The sequence below is a fragment of the Oncorhynchus nerka genome, linkage group LG10 (assembly GCF_034236695.1).
Source record: "Oncorhynchus nerka isolate Pitt River linkage group LG10, Oner_Uvic_2.0, whole genome shotgun sequence".
In the NCBI taxonomy this organism is placed as follows: domain Eukaryota; kingdom Metazoa; phylum Chordata; class Actinopteri; order Salmoniformes; family Salmonidae; genus Oncorhynchus; species Oncorhynchus nerka.
Window position 1 is genome coordinate 66806106 of NC_088405.1, and position 23819 is coordinate 66829924.

The 23819-nt window shown below is 42.9% G+C and overlaps 2 protein-coding genes across 3 annotated transcripts; both read left to right on the plus strand.

The window, feature by feature from the left end:
* The first annotated feature begins 1112 nt into the window (after window positions 1-1112).
* Window positions 1113-11232, plus strand: LOC115135886 (etoposide-induced protein 2.4 homolog). Of its 2 annotated transcripts, XM_065023698.1 has the most exons (12): window positions 1113-1244; window positions 2500-2532; window positions 2784-2931; window positions 3564-3709; window positions 4310-4370; window positions 4518-4584; window positions 4699-4823; window positions 8537-8656; window positions 8872-8983; window positions 9093-9204; window positions 9336-9410; window positions 9539-11232. In XM_065023698.1, exons 3-12 carry the CDS (start codon window positions 2890-2892, stop codon window positions 9702-9704), a joined length of 1026 nt encoding a protein of 341 aa, XP_064879770.1. In that variant the 5' UTR covers window positions 1113-1244; window positions 2500-2532; window positions 2784-2889; the 3' UTR covers window positions 9705-11232. The 2 variants fall into 2 exon arrangements, with proteins under 2 accessions (XP_064879770.1, XP_029526908.1); XM_029671048.2 differs by lacking the exon at window positions 2500-2532.
* A 499-nt stretch (window positions 11233-11731) lies between these two features.
* Window positions 11732-20767, plus strand: LOC115135887 (dolichyl-diphosphooligosaccharide--protein glycosyltransferase subunit STT3A). Its single transcript, XM_029671050.2, is given in 18 exon segments — window positions 11732-11835; window positions 13644-13771; window positions 13911-13971; window positions 14099-14220; window positions 14577-14722; window positions 14848-14938; window positions 15032-15138; window positions 15365-15529; window positions 15767-15794; window positions 15797-15946; window positions 17643-17798; window positions 17965-18056; window positions 18316-18471; window positions 18730-19035; window positions 19164-19266; window positions 19646-19834; window positions 19923-20038; window positions 20413-20767. Coding segments are annotated over 17 exon segments (2115 nt in total). The 5' UTR covers window positions 11732-11835; window positions 13644-13683; the 3' UTR covers window positions 20452-20767.
* The last annotated feature ends 3052 nt before the right edge of the window (window positions 20768-23819 follow it).

A 23819-nucleotide genomic window follows, 5' to 3' on the forward strand; every position in this document is an offset into this window, starting at 1 on the left:
GCTAGGTCGTGTTTCGGAGGACGCACAGCACTCAACCTTCACCTCTCCCGAGTCCGTATGGGAGTAGCAAGCAATGGGACAAGACTATAACTACCAATTGGATACCATGAAACTGGGGAGACATTTTTTGTTAATGTCTTGCGGACCGGATTGAAGTGCCCCCCGGTCTAGAAGCATGGTTTAGACTGCTCCTACAGTTTTCCTTCGGTACTACAGTTCAACTGACTCCCGGCCCAGAAAGAAAATTCCACAGATGGCCACAAATCAGATTTGAAAATTCCTAATAAGACACCTTTATGTACAGAATATCCATTGAATTATTCCAATAATTGTTGCTGAGGACAATTTTTTCCATCCCTCACAGCCGAAGATAGTCGCTGCTCCCTGTTGGTCCGTATAAACTGATGCAAACCGGATATAGACAGTCCATGAATCGGCGAACATGAGTAGATTACCTTGAAAACAACGGACGGACAAATGAACAGTCTCCAGTTAATATTATACCTCAGTGGCTTCACCTGGCCTAAATCCCAAAAGTGCAAGCATAACAATGATTTATATACACTAGATGACTGATAGGGGTGCTGTGTTGAAGCCACCATGACACCACCGTCGTAAAAAATATTTTAGAAGCTATAAAAATTAAAATGTATTTAATGTCTACGTTAATTTTTGCCACATTTATTATATTACAGATACCTTAATGCATACTTTTAAATTATATTATGTGAGCTAAACATACATTCCTTAAAGTCTATTTTTTTTAGATTACTAATGTTACTGTCCCCACTACAACAGTGCCCATGAAACATTTAATTGAAATACTGTAGAATTCCATTATGCTCCTAATGGGGAGTGTCAATATGGCCAGCAGGAGGCAAAGCCTCTCAATGACCAATACAACAGCAATCCAGGGTTTATATACCTTATTGAAGCAGAAGCACTGTGGCAGGGCAAGGAAGAGACCTAACGGGGACTAATTATCAACAATATAACCATGATTCTTGCCTTCATATCGTGTGAGTGAAGGGAAGGAAGTCACTCGGATGAAGTTCAACTTCAGTGGACACAACTTTTAGCTATCATTCCACACCACACTACACCTCCCACAATCCCCTTGGTTGGAGGTTGCCCAATACACAAATTACGGGCCAGGGGTAGGTTTGTTGTTGCAGAAGAAAGAGCTAAACAAACATTCATTAAAAAAAAGTGAAGATAATATTTCAGGGAAAGTGTCGCATGAGGTATGTCATGGTGACTAAATTATCGATTATCTGACCTGTCTTTAATGTCTGCTTGATTCAAGTAAATCATTTTCGTTGTTAGCTTAGCTAACGAGCCAGTGAGACAAGTTAGCTTGCGTGCTAACTAGCTTGCACTGTTTGAGTTTGATAGATTTAACGTTTGCTAAATCAGCTTGCACCGTTTTAGTTTGGACGATGTAATGTTTACTAGCTAACTTTTTTTTTTAGCTAGCTAAGTTTGTTTCACACCTAAAATATGGACTATTCTTAAAACTGAACGTATGTACTGTAACGATCTACCGTTAGATAGCTAACGTTAGTTATTCTAAGTAACGTTAACGATGTGGTTACTATACCATGTTTGGTTTTGTATGTGTTAGCTAGCGTTACCGTTTCAGTATTGTCTGCACAAGTCTTGAGGCAAAGCGACGTTTCAACCATGACTGGCTAACAAAAGATTGCTGGTTAGCTGGCGAGAAATTGAATTCAGAAATGTTTATTTGATAACATTACCTGATAAGGTAGCTAACTGGTTATTCAATATAATGTCACCAATAAAGCCAGTGAACAATCATACAGACCCGCTGAGCAAAGTAAACCTGTTGCTCTAAATGTTTTCCTGTGTGACTCGTGTTGTGACTTATGTCGACACAGCCAGGTCGCTTGGTTGGGTGTGGAACGTTCCAACAGGAATCTTTCCTGTGTGACTCGTGTTGTGACTGATGTCGACACAGCCAGGTCGCTTGGTTGGGTGTGGAACGTTCCAACAGGAATCTTTCCTGTGTGACTCGTGTTGTGACTGATGTCGACACAGCCAGGTCGCTTGGTTGGGTGTGGAACGTTCCAACAGGAATCTTTCCTGTGTGACTCGTGTTGTGACTGATGTCGACACAGCCAGGTCGCTTGGTTGGGTGTGGAACGTTCCAACAGGAGTCTTTCCTGTGTGACTCGTGTTGTGACTGATGTCGACACAGCCAGGTCGCTTGGTTGGGTGTGGAACGTTCCAACAGGAATCTTTCCTGTGTGACTGGTGTTGTGACTGATGTCGACACAGCCAGGTCGCTTGGTTGGGTGTGGAACGTTCCAACAGGAATCTGTTCCATAAACTAAGTAAATAACAAGGTTGCCAACAAACAACACATACAAAGTTGTATAAGCGGCAGAATAAGATACCGGAGAGGAGTGGGCTATTTATTTAAGTTTTTCACTCACCGTCCACGTTTATTCCGAAAAATGTCTGTCCTCACTCTGGTAGCCCCATGGACAAACATTAAGAAAAAGCTACGTGGTGAGTTGATGCTTATTCGGCAGCTAATTAGCTAGGTGAATTGATCATGCTACTGTGTATGCTTTGTTTGTTGGCATCCTTGTACTTCACAACGTTTTTGGAAGAGATTCCTGTTGGAACTTTCCACAAATTATACCCATCCCGCTTGGTTTGCCTCCCTGATGTGGATAAATATAGGCTGTATAACATGACATGCACCTTTTAATATAATGAGACTTGGAGCAAAGTGACCCTGCTGCTCTCTCTAACAGCTTTCCTGTGTGGTGTTGCTGGGTGTTACTCTCCCTGCCATGAGAGCTGACCAGGTCCCCAGCCACCCCTCCTTCTGCAGTTGATGGATCTGCAGCTGGTCTGGAGATGACAGACAGCATCAGGGCCTTCCTCCGCAATGTTGCGACGGTCAGACAACAACACAACACACCCTGTCTAAGCCAACACATAGGGTTAAAGTACTGTACAGCTATGACACTAAATCACGAGGATGTGTACCAACTACCAAGTTCTGTTTAGATCCATTGGGAACTATGTTTTTAGTTCAATTGAAGCCATCCAGTGCCCCATTTAGCATTTTTCCTGGTTAATTAGTGTGTTTTTACACAAGACAAGTGAAATGTTTTGAGAAAATGTAAGCTTTTTATTTTTGTCTTGTTTTCTCTAGTCTAAAGGAAGTAGAGCAAACGTTGCTTTGGGGCAAAATCATAGTAGCCTACATTTAGAGGCTTAACCAAATGTTTTCCTTTGTGTTGTTTACCGTGAACCTTATCATCTTGCTTCCAGGTGGCTAGTGATCCCCTCTACAAAAGCAGAACGAAGATTAGCCTTGTTTTTAAAATTAATTTATGTTGTCAACTGTGCTACTATGTAACCAAGTACATTAAAGCACATGCTACATGACTTAAATGATATAAAAATACATTTTGTATTTAAAACACTACTATTGAACTTTTCAACCCACCAAGTCTAGTGTGATGTGTTAATTTCCTTTAAGTAATTTACCCCAGTCTGTGCATATTTTCTGTGTGTCCTAACAGGGGATTAAGGACTCCATTTTGGGGATTGGAACTATCTCCAAGCTGGATGCCCGCATCCAGCAGAAAAGGGAGGAGCAGCGGAGGAGGAGAGCCAGCGGGGCCCTGGCTCAGAGACGGGCCCAGAGTGAGGAACGTAAACAGGAGAGGTAGGCACTGGCACGTAGGGCTGCAATACCCTATTCACACTGCCAAGCTGGGCTGTCCTGGTCATGTATCCACCACTGTTTCTGGAACTGTGAAAGGGTGATGGGAAAAGAGAATGTCAGAGCCAGCACACTTCTGTTCAGCTTGGCACAATATTGTGGGTATAAGAAAGGGTATACATGTTACATATCATAAAAGTCTACTGCTTAATAGACACTGATATTTTGCTATGTTATTTACATTTCTCCCTCTCTAACCTGATACGCTATTTCTAGTTGTGAAAGGTTCATATTAGGGGCTCAATTAAATCCCTAACGCAGAAGTTCAGTGCTGTTGCGCGATTGATATCCAATTGAGTCGACATATGCAGTGTTTTCTGTGAATGCAGTCTCCGCTAATGTGTGAATATGGCCTTTAAATTGCTCAATAGCACTGAACTTTCGCGATACAGATTGAGTTGTGCCCTAAGAGTTATGAGTAAAGCCCTATAATATGGATCCTTGTATGCTGTCCAGTGTCCACGATAGGCCAAGGCCTATACCTTTTTGTGCCTATTAATGACAATGGTGGGTGACAATGTGTTGTCATATTTTTTCTTTCAGTGAACCCAAATTAGCCAGTAGGATTTTTCAGTGCTGTGCCTGGAATGGGGGAGTGTTCTGGGTAAATAATAACACTTTTCTATATTTTTAAACCATTTGATACATGTATATCATGCAAATACTGTATTTTTATGATGGGCAAATACTGTATGTAATACTACGTAGACATTGTTTGTGTTAGTAATCCCCCCTCCGATTCCCTTTGCAGCTCAGTCTGTTCCTCTTCTACCGGGTGTTTATTCCATTGCTGCAGACTCTGACAGCAATAATCATTGGTATGTGTGCCTGCCAGGAACAGTGGGGCGGGTTTACTCCATTATCACATGCTTCATAGTGATTTGTTAAGAACAGTGGTCAAATCTGTCACTCAAAGAGCCATTTCCTGCCAGGTGACCCCTCTCTCCATGGCAACGTCTGGTCCTGGCTGGAGTTCATATTGACCTCCGTGTTCAGTGCTCTCTGGGTGCTCCCTCTGTTTGTGCTCAGCAAGATAGTCAACGCCATCTGGTTCCAGGTGAGGCCTCTGTTAGTTAGGACACAGACGATGATAGAGATGTTTTGTGGTTGTTGTAACAAGGGTGCTGGTCAGGGAGAACTGATGCACGGTTGGCACTAGAGAGCACTAGTTGTGTATACTTTTAGTCTAAACGACACCCCCCAGCTGTGCTCTGGATACGTGGATATGTGAACTGATTGCCCCCCCCATCTGTCTTCAGAGCTCGTGCTGCTAGGTGACCTAAACTGTGACATGCTTAACACCCCGGCCATCCTACAATCTAAGATTGATGCCCTCAATCTCACACAAATTATCAATGAACCTACCAGGTACAACCCCAACGCCATGAACATGGGCACCCTCATAGATATCATCCTAACCAACTTGCCCTCTAAATACACCTCTGCTGTTTTCAACCACGATCTCAGCGATCACTGCCTCATTGCCTGCATCGGTAATGGGTCAGCGGTCAAACGACCTCCACTCATCACTATCAAACGCTCCCTGAAACATTTCAGCGAGCAGGCCCTTTCTAATCGACCTGGCCCGGGTATCCTGGAAGGATATCGACCTCATCCCATCAGTAGAGGATGCCTGGTTATTAAAAAAAAATGTCTCCCTTACCATCTTAAATAAGCATGCCCCATTCAAGAAATTTAGAACCAGGAACAGATATAGCTCTGGGTTCTCTCCAGACCTGACTGCCCTTAACCAACACAAAAACATCCTGTGGCGTTCTGCATTAGCGTTGAACAGCTCCCGTGAAATGCAACTTTTTAGGGAGGTTAGAAAGCAATACACACAGGCAGTTAGAAAAGCCAAGGCTGGCTTTTTCAAGCAGAAATTTGCTTCCTGTAACACAAACTCAAAAAAGTTCTGGGACATTGTAAAATCCATGGAGAATAAGAGCACCTCCTCCCAGCTGCCCACTGCACTGAGGATAGGAAACTCTGTCACCACCGATAAATCCACTATAATTGAGAATTTTAATAAGCATTTTTCTACGGCTGGCCATGCTTTCCACTTGGCCACCCCAACCCTGGTCAACAGCCCTGCACCCCCCACAGCAACTTGCCCAAGCCTTCCCCATTTCTCCTTCTCCCAAATCCAGTCAGCTGATGTTCTGAAAGAGCTGTAAAATCTGGACCCCCACAAATCAGCCGGGCTAGACAATCTTGACCCTTTCTTTCTAAAAATGATCTGCCGAAATTGTTGCAACCCCTATTACTAGCCTGTTCCAACCTCTTTCGTGTCGTCTGAGATTCCCAAAGATTGGAAAGCAGCTGCGGTCATCCCCCTCTTCAAAGGGGGGGACTCTCTTGACTAAACTGCTACAGACCTATATCTATCCTACCCTGCCTTTCTAAGGTCTTCGAAAGCCAAGTCAACAAACAGATCACCGACCATTTCGAATCCCACCGTACCTTCTCCGCTATGCAATCTGGTTTCAGAGCTGGTCATGGGTGCACCTCGGCCACGCTCACGGCTCTAACCAGTATCTTAACCGCCATCGATGAGAAACAATACTGTGCAGCCGTATTCATTGACCTGGCCAAGGCTTTCGACTCTGTCAATCACCACATCCTCATCGGCAGACTCAACAGCCTTGGTTTCTCAAATGATTGCCTCTGGCAGTCTCTATGGGGGTGACACAGGGTTAAGTTTTTGGGCCGACTCTCTTCTCTGTATATATCAATGATGTCGCTCTTGCTCCTTGTGAGTCTCTGATCCACCTCTACGCAGATGACACCATTCTGTATACTTCTGGCCCTTTGGACACTGTTAACAACCCTCCAGACGAGCTTCAATGCCATACAACTCTCCTTCCGTGGCCTCCAATTGCTCTTAAATACAAGTAAAACTAAATGCATGCTCTTCAACCGATCGCTGCCTGCACCTGCCCGCCCGTCCAGCATCACTATTCTGAACGGTTCTGACTTAGAATATGCGGACAACTACAAATACCTAGGTGTCTGGTTAGACTGTAAACTCTCCTTCCAGACTCACATAAAACATCTCCAATCCAAAGTTAAATCTAGAATTGGCTTCCTATTTCGCAACAAAGCATCCTTCACTCATGCTGCCAAACATACCCTCGTAAAACTGACCATCTTACCACTCCTCTGCGATGTCATTTACAAAATAGCCTCCAACACCCTACTCAACAAATTGTATGCAGTCTATCACAGTGCCATCCGTTTTGTCCCCAAAGCCCCATATACTACCCACCACTGCGACCTGTAAGCTCTCGTTGGCTGGCCCTCGCTTCATACTCGTCGCCAAACCCACTGGCTCCAGGTCATCTACAAGACCCTGCTAGGTAAAGTCCCGCCTTATTTCTTCTCACTGGTCACCATAGCTGCACCCACCTGTAGCACGCGTTCCAGCAGGTATATCTCAGTTGTCACCCCCAAAGCCAATTCCTCCTTTGGTCGCCTCTCCTTCCAGTTCTCTGCTGCCAATCACTGGAACGAACTACAAAAATCTCTGTAACTGGAAACACTTATGTCCCTCACTAGCTTTAAGCACCAGCTGTCAGAGTAGCTCACAGATCACTGCACCTGTAAATAGCCCAAACAACTTCCTCTTCCCCTACTGTATTTATTTATTTATTTTGCTCCTTTGCACCCCAGTATTTCTACTTTGCACACTCATCTACTGTCAAATCTACAATTCCAGTGTTTTAATTGCTATATTGTATTTACTTCGCCACCATGGCCTATTTATTGCCTTTACCTCCCTTATCTCACCTCATTTGCTCACATTGTATAAAGACTTATCTTTCTACTGTATTATTTACTGTATGTTTGTTTTACTCTAGGTGTAACTGCTTTGCTTTATCTTGGCCAGGTCGCAGTTGTAAATGAGAACTTGTTCTCAACTTGCCAACCTGGCTAAATAAAGGTGAAATAAAATAAATAAAAATGAAATCCTTGGGATGTCCCAACTTTGATGTCACCCGATATGAAATTGAATAAGGTTAGGTAAGGGTTAGGGTTAGGTAAGAGTAAGGTTAGGGTTAGGTAAGAGTTAGGGTATGGGTTAGGTTTAGTTTTAGGGTAGGGACATCCCAAGGATCCCGGATAGTAGGGCTCCATGATATGGGCATTTAAAAAACTTTTTTTTAACAATTATTGCAATTTTACAAAACACTTTGGTGAATTGTTGGAATCATAGAAATCAAACTATTATTTGAATTCTATGGTTGGTGTTGTTTGGAATGACAACTAATGAAAAAGCCTGGTACAGTCGAAGTTGTTGTGACGGGGTAGAAACCTAAGTGTTGGTCAGAGTTTCCCAGGGTACCTTTATTACATTTTAAATTGATGGTGTTTAAAAAAAAAGATTGGAGCCTCTTGCGATATGGATATTGTACATGTCGATATTGCAATTTGATTAAGTGTGCATCCCTACAGGATAGCACTAACCATACCTTTTATCATAATCCAATTTAATGAATAATGGGAAAGAGGCATACCTAGTCAGTTGCAGAACTGAATGCATTCAACCGAATTACGGTCTCTGACAATATAGTTTCCAGCAATGCTCGGGATAGAGTAGTGGCTTTGATACAGTTGAATGTCTCACAGTAGTTAAGAATTTCCCTTGTGTTATTGCTATCTATATTCTCTTCCAGTCTTGAATGTTATTGCCTGAGGATCTTGTGAGACGTTAACCTCCTGTTTTACTGTGTAACACATGTTAACGCGTCCTCTGGTTGTCTGCTGTAGGACATAGCTGACCTGGCCTTCGAGGTGTCTGGTCGGAAAGCCCAGCCCTTCCCCAGCGTCAGTAAGATCATCGCTGACATGATCTTCAACCTCCTCCTCCAGGCTCTCTTCCTCATTCAGGTAGTACAGCAGTTGACATTCCCATGTGTCAAGTTCATGAAGACTCACTATCAATCATGATCTCACTATCTGTCAAGGGGGTTCTCTAAGGTTATGTTGTAATTAAAACCTACAGGGGTCTTCGGGTTCAACACTGAGAGCTGTGATCCATTACCTTCAATGGTTTGAGTTAGTAATCAACATTATCTCATCTTGTCTTTGTTGTGGTCCTCTAGGGTATGGTTGTGAGTCTCTTCCCCATCGACGCTATTGGACAGATGGTCAGCCTTCTCCACATGTCTCTGCTCTACTCCCTCTACTGTTTTGAGTATCGCTGGTTCAACCATGGTGAGCCTCCTTTCTACTCAAAGATGTATTTCTTGTCAAAGTATTATACTCATTTTAGGTAATAGGAACTGATTAAAATCTCAACCCATTTGTAACCGTTTCATCCAAGGCGTTGAGATGCACCAACGGCTGTCCAACATTGAGAGGAACTGGCCCTACTACTTTGGCTTTGGTCTCCCCATGGCTCTGTTGACTGCCCTCCCCTCTTCATATATAATCAGGTAATGCCACTAATGTCTTCTCTCTGTCTCTCTTTCAAGCCATGCAGACAATATGCAGACTTTCAGTCCTACTAATATCCCAAATCATTTTAATGATCGATTAAAATCATACTATTTTTTTTCTGCAATAGTGGCTGTCTGTTCTCCATCCTCTTCCCTCTGTTCATTATCAGCGCTAACGAGGCCAAAACCCCAACAAAGCTATAGTGAGTATGGTGCACTGCACGCCCTAATAATGACCTGTGATCAAACTGATTCACTTGTGTGAAAAGAGCCAGTGAAATCTTCCCTGCTCACCCACTCTTTTCTTCCCCCCCATATCTTCCATACACAGCCACTTCCAGCTGCGCCTCTTCTCTCTGGTTGTGCTGATTAGCAACAAGTTGTTCCACAAGACGGTCCACCTGCAGTCCTCCCTGAACTCGTCCATCTCCGCCGAGAAGCTGCCTCCCTCTCCCCAAGCCTCTCCTGCCCGCCAGAGACCTCTGTCCACCCAGTGATGGCCACCGGGGGGGGGGGGAACAACGACAAGGGAGCAGCTCTGCTCAGTAAACAAATGGAGCAGTTGATTCTGTCTGTGGAAGGATCTCTCTCAGGACAGGAGGAGGATGTTTGGTTTAAAGCTAGGTTTTATTGTGATTTTAACGATTTTACTATGGCCAATTTCATATTATTTTGGAGCACAGGTCAGGTGTGTTTTTAATGTGAATGACGTGTAAGGAGATTTAACTGCTGTGTGCCTCACACTCAAACACACAGGATTCTTATATCTTATTCTCATTAAAATGTTTTAAGTTTTTTATGTATGATGTGCCATTTTAGTGCTTTAAATTCAGCAAAAGCAGTCATATACATTGTTTTTGTTCTGCTCTTTTTGATTGCTACTCCAATGTTTTGCTTGTTTATTCTGTTTATCACCCCGTGGCTGATCCCAGACTGCTTTGTATAAAACTCTTGATGTGGAAGAGAAAAAGGAAAAGGGTTACATTTTTGCCAGGACTCATGTTATGTTACTCTACATTTTGAATGACAGACAGAGCTTTAGACACTGGTCACACGATCCTTGGTATTCCTTTGTTTGAGGAATCAGCACAGGGATGCAGCCAGTGACTAGATGTTCATCAAAGCGTGTGTGACTAAAATAAGCCCCTTCTCCATTGAAGGGGGTGACATGTTTGCGATGTTCAAAAGTGGAGCACAAGAGTTGTGACATGTACATTTTTCTGTGTTGCAAGTGACATTCCTTTCACACTGATGGGACGTTGTCTTGTTAATAAATAGCTGTTTCTCTGTAAAGCCAGGGCGTCACTGATACTCCTCTGGCCAGAAACCCAGGAATAATCTTGTGTGGTGAAAACAAAGGGATACTTTTTTTTTTCTATAAGTGCTTTCTTTAGACTAATTGTAATTTGTACACTTTTCAGCATGGGAGCTGGTCTAAACATCCCACAAAAAAGAGCATCCTTAATTAATCCAAATATATCACTGGTTGTTGTGTGTAAAGTAAGGCTAGCTGTTTTGAATAAGCTGTTTTCTAACGTTGTGTATTAGACAGACAGGTGAAGCTGTATGACTCTGCTGCTTGGTCAGATCAGATGACACTGCCAAACTGCTTTATCTACTACTTTGTTCGACTCACTTCTGTTTCGATCAATTGTACACAGAACACTGCAGTGTAGGTACTTGGAAGATGTCACTGAGCTCCGTTCTGACTGATTTTCTCTTGAAGGAAGAAAGGAAGGTGTATAGTGCAGAAGCCCTCTGTGTTTATGTTCCCCTTTGAGCAGTGGCAAATCCAAATGGGCTGTGAGGGATTTTTGACATATCTCTTGGTTCTGAATGTTCAACCAAAACCTCACCATGAGGGTTACCATCAAGCTTTTACCTAATCTTATCTAATAGGTTGGGTGGGGGGCAGTATGTAATAATTGTAAGTGCATAGTATTTATGTGTCCAGATTGATATATGTGAGTGAGATTTTGTAAAAGTATTATGCCTAATTTCAATAAAATTGGTCAGTATACACTACATCTAATTGGAAGTAATCTTGATTGACACAATTATTTTAGTCTAAAATATTCTATTGTAAACTGCTAAATGTTTCCAACGTAACGTGGATATTTTATTTAAAACATCTCAACATTTGTAAAATAATTCACAAAATGTTGGTGTTATATTAATGTCCAAATGTAGGTGATACTTTACTGCATAACTGGTTGGAAACTAAGAGATATTTAACAATGTTAAAAAAAAACAAATATGGGTGTCGCTTTTTATACTGCCAGACCAATTTAATCAAGAAGGGGATTCGCAGATTAATGTTCGATTTTGAGAAAGCGGTCCTCCCTCACCGCTTTTTCCCGGTCACGTCACTGGCCATAGCCCGGTACATCGCAGTTCAGCTTAATCGAACTCCCTCAAGATATTTCCTCAGCATTAAGGACACGTCACTGGAAGGAACAGCGATTTATCCGGCCTGTTTGAATGATAGCTCATTAACGAATCAGGAATGAGATAGTTTCCTGAGGGCCGACGCAAGACCAATAAACACGTTGCATAGCTTAGTTGGGTGGGATTCAGCGGCACACAAGGTTGTGTGTAAGAAAAGTGTATGTAACAGGAACGGAGTGGGTAAGTGCCGCTCAAAATAGCTGGCAAATCAACATATTCAACGAGATAGATAATTGAAATGCTATGTGGTTCTGTTTGTATGCATATTCTGAAATTGTGTAATTTTGAGAGTAAGTGGAAGAAGAGCTTATGTTCGTTCAACAGCTAAAGTTAGCTAGCATGTAAAAATAAGGCACAGCCCAGATTCCATTCAACTCGAGTCGTCTTTTTTACAGGAACGTAAAACCCACCAGTTGGCTAACCATTTATTGCGTTTAGGACAATGCATGCAGATTATTTGCTAGAAAATTAGCTACATTAACGACATTCGCTAGCTACTTGCATTGAATTGGACAATTCCTTAATGTCAGCTATTTAGCAGAATTTCTCTTACCGGTGTTGCCATGTCTACAACATTTAATAGCTTGGGTTAATTAATTTGGTTGGTCAAGGCAGAAAAATAACTGAATGTCAATACAAGGAAAGTTTGCAGCCTAGACGGAGTTGCATCCATATCCTGGTTTGATTCCTCTCGCCACATCCAACCTGGCGGTGCGCGTGTCCTTATCTGGTTGGAACAGAGTTGGGCACGTCTTTAAACCCAGTCAGTGATTTCATTTGGCAAATAGTGTTAGTATTGTGTGTCAGGGGAGAAGCTCCAGGTGGTATCAGATTTGAAGTACCTCGGCAGCATACTTGATTCCAACCTCTTTTAAAAAGCATGTGAAAAAGGTAATTCAAATAACCAAATTCAACCTAGCTAATTTCTGATATATACTTAATTGTTTGACTACATTGGTAGCAAATCTGTACTTCAAATCTATGATACTCCCCCACTTAACATACTGTTTGACTAGTTGGGCCTAAGCTTGCTGTACAACATTAAGACCTATTCAGTCTGTCTACAAACAGGCTCTCAAAGTGCTTGATAGGAAGCCCAATAGCCATCATCACTGTTACATCCTGAGAAAGCATGAGCTCCTGAGTTGGGAAAATCTTGTGCAATACACCGACGCATGTCTTCTATTCAAGATCCTAAATGGCCTGGCTCCCCCTCAACTCAGTATTTTTGTTAAACAGAAAACCCAAACATATGGCAGCAGATCCACAAGGTCTCCCATCAGAGGTGACTGTGTGGTTCCCTTAAGGAAAATCACATTTAGTAAATCTGCTTTCTCTGTGAGAGCTTCCCATGTCTGGAACACACTGCCATCAGAGACTCATAACTGCACCACATATCACACTTTCACAAAATGCTTGAAGACCTGGCTTAAGGTCAATCAGATTTGTGAACATGGTCCCTAGCTGTATGTTGCCGCACTCAATGTCTGTAGCTTGTGAGGTGTGGAAACACTTTTGCTTTTATGAAATTTGTCTTGCTACTTTTTGTTCTATGTTGCTATTGTCTATTGTTTAATAACCTGCCCAGGGACTGTGGTTGAAAATTAGCCGGCTGGCTAAAACTGGCACTTTTAATTAATGTGCACTGTCCCTGTAAAAAATAAAATCAACTCAATAAACTCAACTATAGACATGGGTTAATATATTGTGTGATGTCTTTAACATTCGTCAAGTGAGTTTTTCAACAAACACAGTAGTAGAACTTACTCGCCCTGAGTTTGTAGACTGAAGCACCATGTTTACAAAACCCAGAAATGCAACAAAGAATAATTTTTATTGAACAGACTTTCCTCATGACTGAGTTACTGATCAAGCTACTAAAAAAACTGAATGACTGCTGCTCTGACTCATGTACAAGCAAGGCAAATGTGGAATGGTGCTTGCTGCCTCACACCTACGGCGGTTCATTTAGATTTTCTTCCCAACAGGTACTAAGGGATAAGCTAAGTTATCCCTCCCTGCTTGAAGATGACGAAGTTGGGCTTCTTGCGGCTATCCTATGAAAAACAGGATACGCTGCTGAAGCTGCTCATCCTGTCTATGGCTGCAATCCTCTGTAAGAACACACACTTTACATCCTTTTCTGTTACTCTACACTTATAGTATTTATTATTAATATTGAAGGCTGTTGTCACCTGACTATGACATGAGTAGAGATGATTTAGACTTGCTCTTTATTTCCCCCTTATCCCCAGCCTTTTCCACCAGGCTTTTCTCTGTGTTGAGGTTTGAGAGTGTCATCCATGAGTTTGATCCGTAAGTCCACTACCTTATTTTATAGTAGTTTCCACCCCCACCCCCCAAATCGTTCAAATTGATGCCAGTTTACTATTAAAATTAAAATGGTGTTCAAATCCCTTGCATGCTTTTTCTTCATCGTCAGGTACTTCAACTACCGGACAACACGTTTCTTGGTAGAGGAGGGATTCTACAACTTTCATAACTGGTTTGATGACCGGGCATGGTACCCTCTGGGGAGGATCATCGGTGGCACCATTTACCCAGGTAGGTGGGATGACCTGTTCAACACAAGACTGTACTTGAAGTTATTGGGTGACTATCTAAACATTAGAATGTTCCACTAAAAGAGACTGTCCTGTGTTAAGGTGGCTTTGGGTCATCAACTCTATTGTCACCTTTTCCCCCCCTCTGTCATAAAGATCCATTCTGTGGTTGTGTTGGCCTTGTCCACACATTCTTCGGCAACGGCAAGCTAACACTGATAGAAGATACTTGCCCTTTGTTAACTCTTTCTATTCTGTCCGGGTTCCCCCAGGCCATTTTGTGTACTTCATTGAGGTAGGCAGCTTCGTGGTGTGGACTTGTCCTGTGTTAACTCTTTGTCCTGCCCTGTCCCCCAGGCCTGATGATCACATCTGCTGCCCTGTACCACGTCCTGAACTTCTTCCACATCACCATCGACATCCGTAACGTCTGTGTTTTCCTGGCTCCCCTTTTCTCCTCCTTCACTGCCATTGTCACCTACCACTTTACCAAGGAGCTCAAGGTAGGTTGCAGCACATCAGGTAGAAAGCGTAAAGAAACAAAGGTAACCTACAAACTGAAAATGCTCAAGTGCTCTGAGATGTACTTGTTTCCATGGTTTTCAAATCTACTGTCTACTTCTTGTAGGATGCAGGTGCTGGACTCTTGGCTGCCGCCATGATAGCAGTGGTACCTGGCTACATTTCCCGTTCTGTTGCCGGCTCCTATGACAATGAAGGTACAGAACATGCCTCTTCCCCACAGACATGCCCCTCTAAAAGACTTGGCCCTTGTTGTGATCTTTAATATATTTTCTTGTTTTTCTGTCCAGGTATTGCTATATTTTGCATGCTGCTGACATACTACATGTGGATCAAGGCAGTCAATACAGGCTCCATCTACTGGTCCTCCATGTGTGCCCTGGCTTACTTTTATATGGTGAGACTAATGCCTCTAAAATAAAGGAAAATATAAGGAACTTAGAAACTGAAAATTACAGTAACTTGGTCCCTGCTATAGGTTGACACTACTCTTATGAGGCTTATCTGAAGGAGACTTACCATGGCTGCGTTTAAGATAAAGGAAAAATAGCAAACGACATTGTTACACTATATAGCAAAAACGTTAAACCAAATGAACACAACCCTTATGTCTTTGTCTGCAGGTGTCCTCCTGGGGTGGCTATGTGTTCCTGATCAACCTCATCCCCCTCCACGTGCTTGTCCTCATGCTCACCGGCCGCTTCTCCCACCGTATTTACGTGGCCTACTGCACTGTCTACTGCCTGGGAACCATCCTCTCCATGCAGATCTCTTTCGTCGGCTTTCAGGTAAACACTTACCTGTATTCTCTCCCTTCCAACGCATACACAGCTGCTGTCCAGATGTTGCTCTGGACATGCAGTTAGACTGCATGTTATCTTGTGACTACAACATGGGCCCATAAATATTATGGCCCAGTATGATTTTTAAAATAATGATTATATATCCTATTATCACAAATGTTTGCCATTGGAGGGATTTTGGGATATTACACTCACTCCGTTCACCTCCTTGTCTCATTGAAGCCTGTGCAGTCGTCTGAGCACATGGCAGCATTGGGGTGTTTGGCCTGTGTCAGATCCATGCCTTTGTGGACTACCTGCGCAGCAAGCTGAACACTCAACAGTTTGAGGTCCTCTTCAAGAGCGTAATCTCCCTGGTGGGCTTCGTCCTGCTTTCTGTGGGCACCGTGCTCATGCTGACCGGTAAGAAACTCGCCAAGGATCCGCACAGGAAAATACACTCAATCAAGTACAGCTTAAGTATTTGAACTCTGGGCCAGAGCAATGTCTCTACTCGCTAATGTAGGCTTCTATTTACAGACCTGTATAGTTGTTCAAAGCCTGTTTGTTCTTGATGATTAACATATACACTGAACAAAAATATAAATGCAACAATTGAAAAGATTTTACTGAGTTACAGTTCAAATAAGAAAATCAGTCAACTGAAATAAATAAATTAGGCCTAAACATGGATTTCACATGACTGGGAATACAGAATATCCATCTGTTGGTCAGACACCTTAACAAAAAAGGTAGGGGCGTGGATCAGAACTAGTATCTAGTGTGACCTCCATTTACCTCATGCAGCGAGACGCGTCTCCTTTGCATAGAGTAAATCAGGCTGTTGGTTGTGGCCTGTGAAATGTTGTCCACTTCTCTTCAATGCCTGTGCGAAGTTGCTGGAAATGTCGACCCAGAGCATCCCAAACATGCTTCACGGGTGGCATATCTGAGCATTTTCAGCTTCCAGGAATTGTGTACAGATCCTTGCGACATGGGGCCGTGCATCATCATGCTGAAACATGAGGGGATGGCAGTGGATGAATGGCACAATATGCCTCAGGATCTTGTCACAGTATCTCTGTGCATTCAAATTGACATAGATAAAATGCAATTGTGTTCATTGTCTGTCGCTTATGCCTGCCCATACCATAACCCAACCGCCACCATGCAGCACTCTGTTTACAACGTTGACATCAGCGAACTGCTCACCCACACAACGCCATACAAGCTGTCTGCGATCTGCCCAGTACAGTTGAAATCGCTCTTCATCCGTGAAGAGCACACTTCTCCAGCATGCCATTGAAGGTGAGCATTTGCCCACTGAAGTCGAGTCAGGTCAAGACCCTGGTGAGGATGACGAGCAAACAGATGTGCTTCCCTGAGACTGTTTCTGATAGTTTGTGCAGAAATTCTTTGGTTGTGCAAACCCACAATTTTATCAGCTGTCCGGGTAGCTGGTCGCAAAATATCCCGCAGTTGAAGCAGCTGGCTGTGGAGGTCCTGGTGTGGTTACACATGGTTGTGAGGCCTACTGCCCATTTCTCTAAAATGCGGCGGTGGCTTATGGTAGAGAAATTAACATTTAATTATCTGGCAACTGCTCTGGTGGACATTCCTGCAGTCAGCATACCAGTTGCATGCTCCTTCAACTTGAGACATCTGGCATTGAATTGTGTGGCACAACTGCACCTTTTTTAGTGGCCTTTTATTGTCCCCAACACAAGGTGCACCTGTGTAATGATCATGCTGTTAAGTCAGCTTCTTGATATGCCACACCTGTCAGGTGGATGGATTATCTTGGCAAAGGAGAAATGCTCACTAACAGGGATGTAAATACATTTGGTGCTTATGGAAAATGTCTGGGATCATTTATTTCAGCTCATGGGACCAAAACTTGGTTATTCCTAGATCAAAACATTCTCTAAATTTGAGGTCCTGCAGATTAAAAAGTATTTTATGAACATACAGATGTGGTTAAAGATAAAACGCATAACCCTATACCCAATAAATATCAAAAACGCATAACCCTATACCCAATAAATATCAGAACCAAGTGATTTGGTAGTGCCTTGTTAATTTGTCTTGACTTGACTGTTGTGATTGTGGTGTTTCTCAGGGAAGATCTCACCCTGGACTGGTCGTTTCTACTCGCTGCTGGACCCGTCCTATGCCAAGAACAACATCCCCATCATCGCCTCTGTGTCTGAGCACCAGCCCACCACCTGGTCCTCCTACTACTTTGACCTGCAGCTGCTTGTCTTCATGTTCCCAGGTAAACCCACTCAATCAGTCTGAAATGGTTTTTGCTGGTGAAATGACACAGCAGAGTGATGTTTAGGTAACTGGATTGATCAGAATACTGTTGAGACAGGTACAAATTACACGTAAAGAAAAACATTGCGACGATTTAATGAACCTGCTTTTCTTCCTACTGACAGTGGGTCTGTATTACTGCTTCAACAACTTGTCTGATGCCAGGATCTTCATCATTATGTACGGAGTCACCAGCATGTACTTCTCAGCTGTCATGGTAAGTCGGCCTACAGATTAGCTCTTGGATGAGAGGAATATTTGAAATGTGTAGTGTCTAATATGCCAATATTTACTTTTGTAGTAGGAATTGCACATGGTACCTGTCAGTGCTCCCCTAGGCTCCATCCATAATATTCATGCAGTCTGGCAACGCTTGATTAGTTTTCCCCTATTGTATGTTGTGCAAGCAAATGAGCTCCCAGAAAGAGACTATGTAGCAAGTTATGTTCAACTGATTTGGCTGCTTCTCTCCTCAGGTGCGTCTGATGCTGGTCCTGGCCCCAGTCATGTGCATCCTGTCAGGCATTGGTGTGTCCCAGGTCCTCACCACCTACATGAAGAACCTGGATATCAGTCGGCCAGACAAGAAGAGCAAGAAGCAGCAGGACTCCACCTACCCTATCAAGAACGAGGTAAGCGAGGAAGGATACATCAAGGCATCATGATGCAATATTGGCCCCCAGATGGCACTGTTCAATAAATGGTTGTTAATGTCACCTAAATGCAGCTTTGGCATGTAGCCATTTGATACTGGATGTCATTCCAACTGATTAAGTCAGGGCATGCATTTGATAAGGGTGATCTTGGGCTGGTCCAGTTACAACCCTTAAGCACTGTAGATCTGAAAGTAGTATTAGGTCCCTGATATCCTGTACCATTTTGTCCACCAGGTGGCCAGCGGGATGATTCTGGTCATGACCTTCTTCCTCATCACCTACACCTTCCACTCCACCTGGGTGACCAGCGAGGCCTACTCCTCCCCCTCCATCGTCCTGTCAGCCCGCGGCGGAGACGGCAGCCGCATCATCTTTGATGACTTCAGAGAGGCCTACTACTGGCTCCGCCACAACACCCCAGAGGATGCTAAAGTGATGTCATGGTGGGATTACGGCTATCAGATAACAGCCATGGCTAATCGAACAATTCTAGTGGACAACAACACATGGAACAACACGCACATCTCCAGAGTTGGCCAGGTGAAGTGTTTATTTTTTTCTTCTCTGTATTGATTCCTTTACATGGGACTGACATGTGGCAATCCTATCATCTTAATACCTGTGACTTCTGAACTATATATGAACTGTGTGTGCCTGTTGACCGGTAGGCTATGGCGTCCACCGAGGAGAAGGCCTATGAGATCATGCGAGAGCTGGATGTCAGCTACGTCCTGGTCATTTTTGGTGGACTGACGGGATACTCCTCAGACGGTAAGTCTACAATGCCAGTGGAAACTATCAATGCCAATCACTCTTGGATTATTACAGCTTCTTATTATTACAGCTTCTTAACATATCTGTTTCAGATTAAGTTGTCATTGCCACATTCATGAATCAGATCAGTAGTAAATGCATTTATTGGTTTCATTTTTGACAAGATAAAAATGCATTGAATTTAAACTTTTTGTTGTTTTCAATTTAAATGCATCTTATTTTTAAGGTTCATTCGATTTTGGGGGTGGGGTCGCAATAAATGATTGAGGAAAACATGGGGTCCCCAGAAATTCTGGTGGTAAAAGTTAGCATATAACTGCATTAGATAATCTTTAACTCATGCTTTGGGTCTGCCAACACATCTCTCTCTGTGCAGACATTAACAAGTTTCTGTGGATGGTGCGCATTGGGGGCAGCACAGACACAGGGAAGCACATCAAGGAGCACGACTACTACACCCCCACTGGAGAGTTCCGTGTGGACCGTGAGGGCTCCCCTGTCCTGCTCAACTGCCTTATGTACAAGATGTGCTACTACCGCTTCGGCCAGGTCTACACAGAGGCCAGTGAGTAACCCTGCCTTATTATGACACTGTGGGTGTCAAGCTTCTATTCATCTTGGCCCTAGTCCTGATGTTCTAATCTTTGTTCCAGAGCGTCCCCCTGGCTATGATCGAGTGAGAAATGCTGAGATCGGCAACAAGGACTTTGAGCTGGATGTACTGGAGGAGGCCTACACTACAGAGCACTGGCTGGTCAGGATATACAAGGTATATATCCTCCTTGCTATGGTCTTCTACTCCTCTGTATTTATTCAGTCACCTGTAGAGTACCAGACCAATCCAGACTGAATCACTACCGGCCATGATTGGGAGTCCAATAGGGCGGCGCACAATTAGCCCAGCGTCATCCGGGTTTGGCCGGTGTGGGCCGTCATTGTAAATAAGAATGTTCTTAACTGGCTTGCCTAGTTAAATAAAAAATAATTCCAGAGGCTTATTTAAAATTTAAAAAAACATTACATGTAGACTCTACATGAAAGTTGCGATGTGGGAGTATAAATTCTATTTCCTTATTTGATGCCAAGGAGTAAAAATATTTTATTTTTTACGATTTATTAACGGTCTTTTTTTTTAACCTTCAGGTGAAAGACCTGGATAACCGAGGGCTATCACGGACGTAAATCCCGCTGACCCATCAGCGTTCATAAACCCCTTTTAGCACTGAGAAAGCCTTCTTTTGTGGTCTGCAGATGAGTGTGAAATTAAACTTTTTTTTATTGTTTTAATTTTTTTATATTGTACTTTTGTTGGAAATTGCAGATTTTTTTTTTTTTACCAATGTGGTGTTTCTCTCGTCTGGGAATGGCAGGAGGTGGTGTTTAATAATGTCCAATCAAATGTCAAATTATTTCTGCAATCAATGGCCAAAATAACAATATTGTCAGTCGGTGAGCTTTGATTTTAATAATGTGGTCAATAAAAGCGGGATAAATGTGACTGGCATGTTGTCCGTCTAGTTTTGAATTTGCGTTGTATTTACATTACCATGCCATCTTTAGCAGATAAGTTTTTCCCAAGAGCTTTGAGTCAAGATTTAGCAACCATGCAACTCTTAATTTATTTTTTTATATATATATATATATATATATATATATGAATGATTTTGCTTGCTGAATACCAAATGCATACAATAAGCAATCATGGGAGATGGTATGATTTGAACTGGGGGGACAAGAGGGTGGGTACTACTGTGTATATACAGTTGAAGTCAGAAATGTACATACACCTTAGCCAAATACAATTCCTGACACTTAATCCTAGTAAAAATGCACTGTTTTAGGTCAGTTAGGATCCCGCCTTTTAAGAATGTGAAATGTCAGAATAATGGTATAATGATTTATTTCTTTCATCACATTCCCAGTGGGTCAGAAGTTTACATGCACTCAGTATTTTGGTAGCATTGCCTTTAAATTGTTTAACTTGGGTCAAATGTTTTGGGTAGCCTTCCACAAGCTTCCCACAATAAGTTGGGTGAATTTTGGCCCATTCTTCCTGACTTGGCTGGTGTAACTGAGTCAGGTTTGTAGGCCTCCTTGCTCGCACACACTTTTTAGTTCTGCCCACACATTTTCTATAGGATTGAGATCAGGGCTTTGTGATGGCCACTCCAATACCTTGACTTTGTTGTCCTTAAGCCATTTTGCCACAACTTTGGAGCCTTGGGGTCATTGTCCATTTGGAAGACCCATTTGCGACCAAGCTTTAATTTGCTGACATGTCTTGATGTTGCTTCAATATATCCACATAATTTTCGTTCCTCATGATGCCATCTATTTTGTGAAGTGCACCAGTCCCTCCTGCAGCAAGGCACCCCCACAACATGATGCTGCCACCCCGGTTCTTCACGGTTGGGATGGTATTCTTCGGCAGTTTCTTCCTTGCTGAGCGGCCTATTTATAGAACTCGTTTTACTGTGGATATAGATCCTTTTGTACCATTTATCTTCCCAGCATCTTCAAGGTCCTTTGCTGCTCTTCTGGGATTGATTTGCACTTTTCGCACAAGTATGTTCATCTCTAGGAGACAGAACGCGTCTCCTTCCTGAGCGGTATGACTGCTGCGTGGTCCCATGGTGTTTATACTTGCATACTATTGTTTGTACAGATGAATGTGGTACCTTCAGGCATTTGGAAATTGCTCCCAAGGATGAACCAGACTTGGGAGCAATCATTTTCTTTCTGAGGTCTTGGCTGATTTCTTTAGATTTTTTTTCTCCCATTATGCCAAGCAAAGAGGCACTGAGTTTGAAGGTAGGCCTTGCAATACATCCACAGGTACACCTCCAATTGACTCAAATGATGTCAATTAGCCTAATGCCATGACATAATTTTCTGGAATTTTCCAAGCTGTTTAAAGGCACAATCAACTTAGTGTATGTAAACCTCTGACCCACTGGGATTGTGATAGTGAAATAATAATCTCTGCATACAATTGTTGGGGAAAAGTACTTGTGTCATTCACAAAGTAGATGTCCTATCCGACTTGCCAAAACTATAGTTTGTCAACAAGAAATTTGTGGTTGAAAAAGTTTGAATGACTCCAACCTAAGTGTATGTAAACTTCTGACTTCAACTATAGGTAGGTAGTGGTACTTGTGGTCACATTTCACAGAAAAGGAACAAGTTTTTACAAATGGGTCACCAGGTTCCTCAAGATCCAAGACTTGTCAGAACTTTTCACTAAACACCATTTCTGGATATTAGACATTTCTTGTTAGAATTCCATCGTGAGGATGTCGAAGAAACGTGGTAAAAATGAATATATTAAATAAATTAGCAAGTATAACAAAGTTTAACATGATCTTCCAATACTGACCCTTTTTTCCCCCTCCCCAAAACAGTACGGTTCTTTTGTTTGCTAATTTCTCTGAAACAAAGTGAAGCCTGGCCTCGTTATGGCTCGTGCTCTGTCAATCAAATGTGGTGGGTAGGATGCCTTGGTTTAAAGGTTGGCTGTATTAAGCATTCATCTTTTTAGAGCCTGAGGTACGTCAAACACCCATGTAACTGACATGCCATCCCAAAATAATGTTGCGTCCAAAAGGCAGAAAGGGGCTTCCAATATGTCAACTGAAGAGTCATAGGTGCTGGACTTACTGCTGGTTCATCCTGAAAGATATTTAGCTGTTTTGGAGTAGGAGGGTTCAATCAGTTCAGCAAGGTTTGTCTCTTCAAATCCTTAATGGGTTTTCTTTTTAAATAGCCTTTAGAATGTATGACCTTTCATTATGTATGATACACCTTAATTGCGTTGTAATTTCAGGTGAAGAAATTGTCTGAAGGGGCAAGGGGGGCATCTTACAGTAATTTGGTTTTCAATGTTTTGGCTGGGCATTTGGATATACTGTCAGATCCAAAATGATTGTCACCATTGATTAAAGAAAATATCAAAAGACATTTTTTATATATTTTTTTAAAGGGGAAATATTTGACAAGTAATACAAAAACAATTATTGTCACCCCAATTATTGTCACCTGTTTTCAATACGCACAATCTGTTCCTGTGCAAACAAGATATTGGTGTGCTCCGCTTGCCTTGGGCTGCAACATGCCCAGGTAGCCTTAGCATCTCCCCGGGTCCTGTCCACACTGTGCCCTCTTCACTGTGAAGAGCCTGTGTCGCAGGCTAGCACACGCCAAACTAGCCTTAGTCGACAGGACCCTAACATGGGGGCCGGCGTCCCCGATGGCTCACCAGAAGCGATGGATATCCCCACCGGGAATCATGGAGTGACGGCTAGTGTGGGCGTCATCCCCACCAGTTCTCAGTGTAGACCTACAGGGCGTGTGCAAACGTGCTGTGAATAAGCTGGTGATTACCTGGCCCAATGCAGTAGCAGAGACCACCAAAGCTAAATGGGCAGCCAGGCAATTATTACCAGTCTTCCTAGAATTGCCTGGAGGAGATTACTCGTACCTGGAGTACATCTTTCTCCAAGAACCCTGTCCAAGGTGGGTCGGTGTTGACATGGTGGGGATTGGGTTTGCCC

Excerpts from the sequence above, each read along its gene's own strand:
- LOC115135886 (XM_065023698.1), top strand. The coding sequence starts at position 2,890 with ATGACAGACAGCATCAGGGCCTTCCTCCGCAATGTTGCGACG. Across the intron at positions 4,371-4,517 it reads GGAATGGGGGAGTGTTCTGG|CTCAGTCTGTTCCTCTTCTA; the intron begins GTAAATAATAAC and ends TTCCCTTTGCAG. Across the intron at positions 8,657-8,871 it reads AGGCTCTCTTCCTCATTCAG|GGTATGGTTGTGAGTCTCTT; the intron begins GTAGTACAGCAG and ends GTGGTCCTCTAG.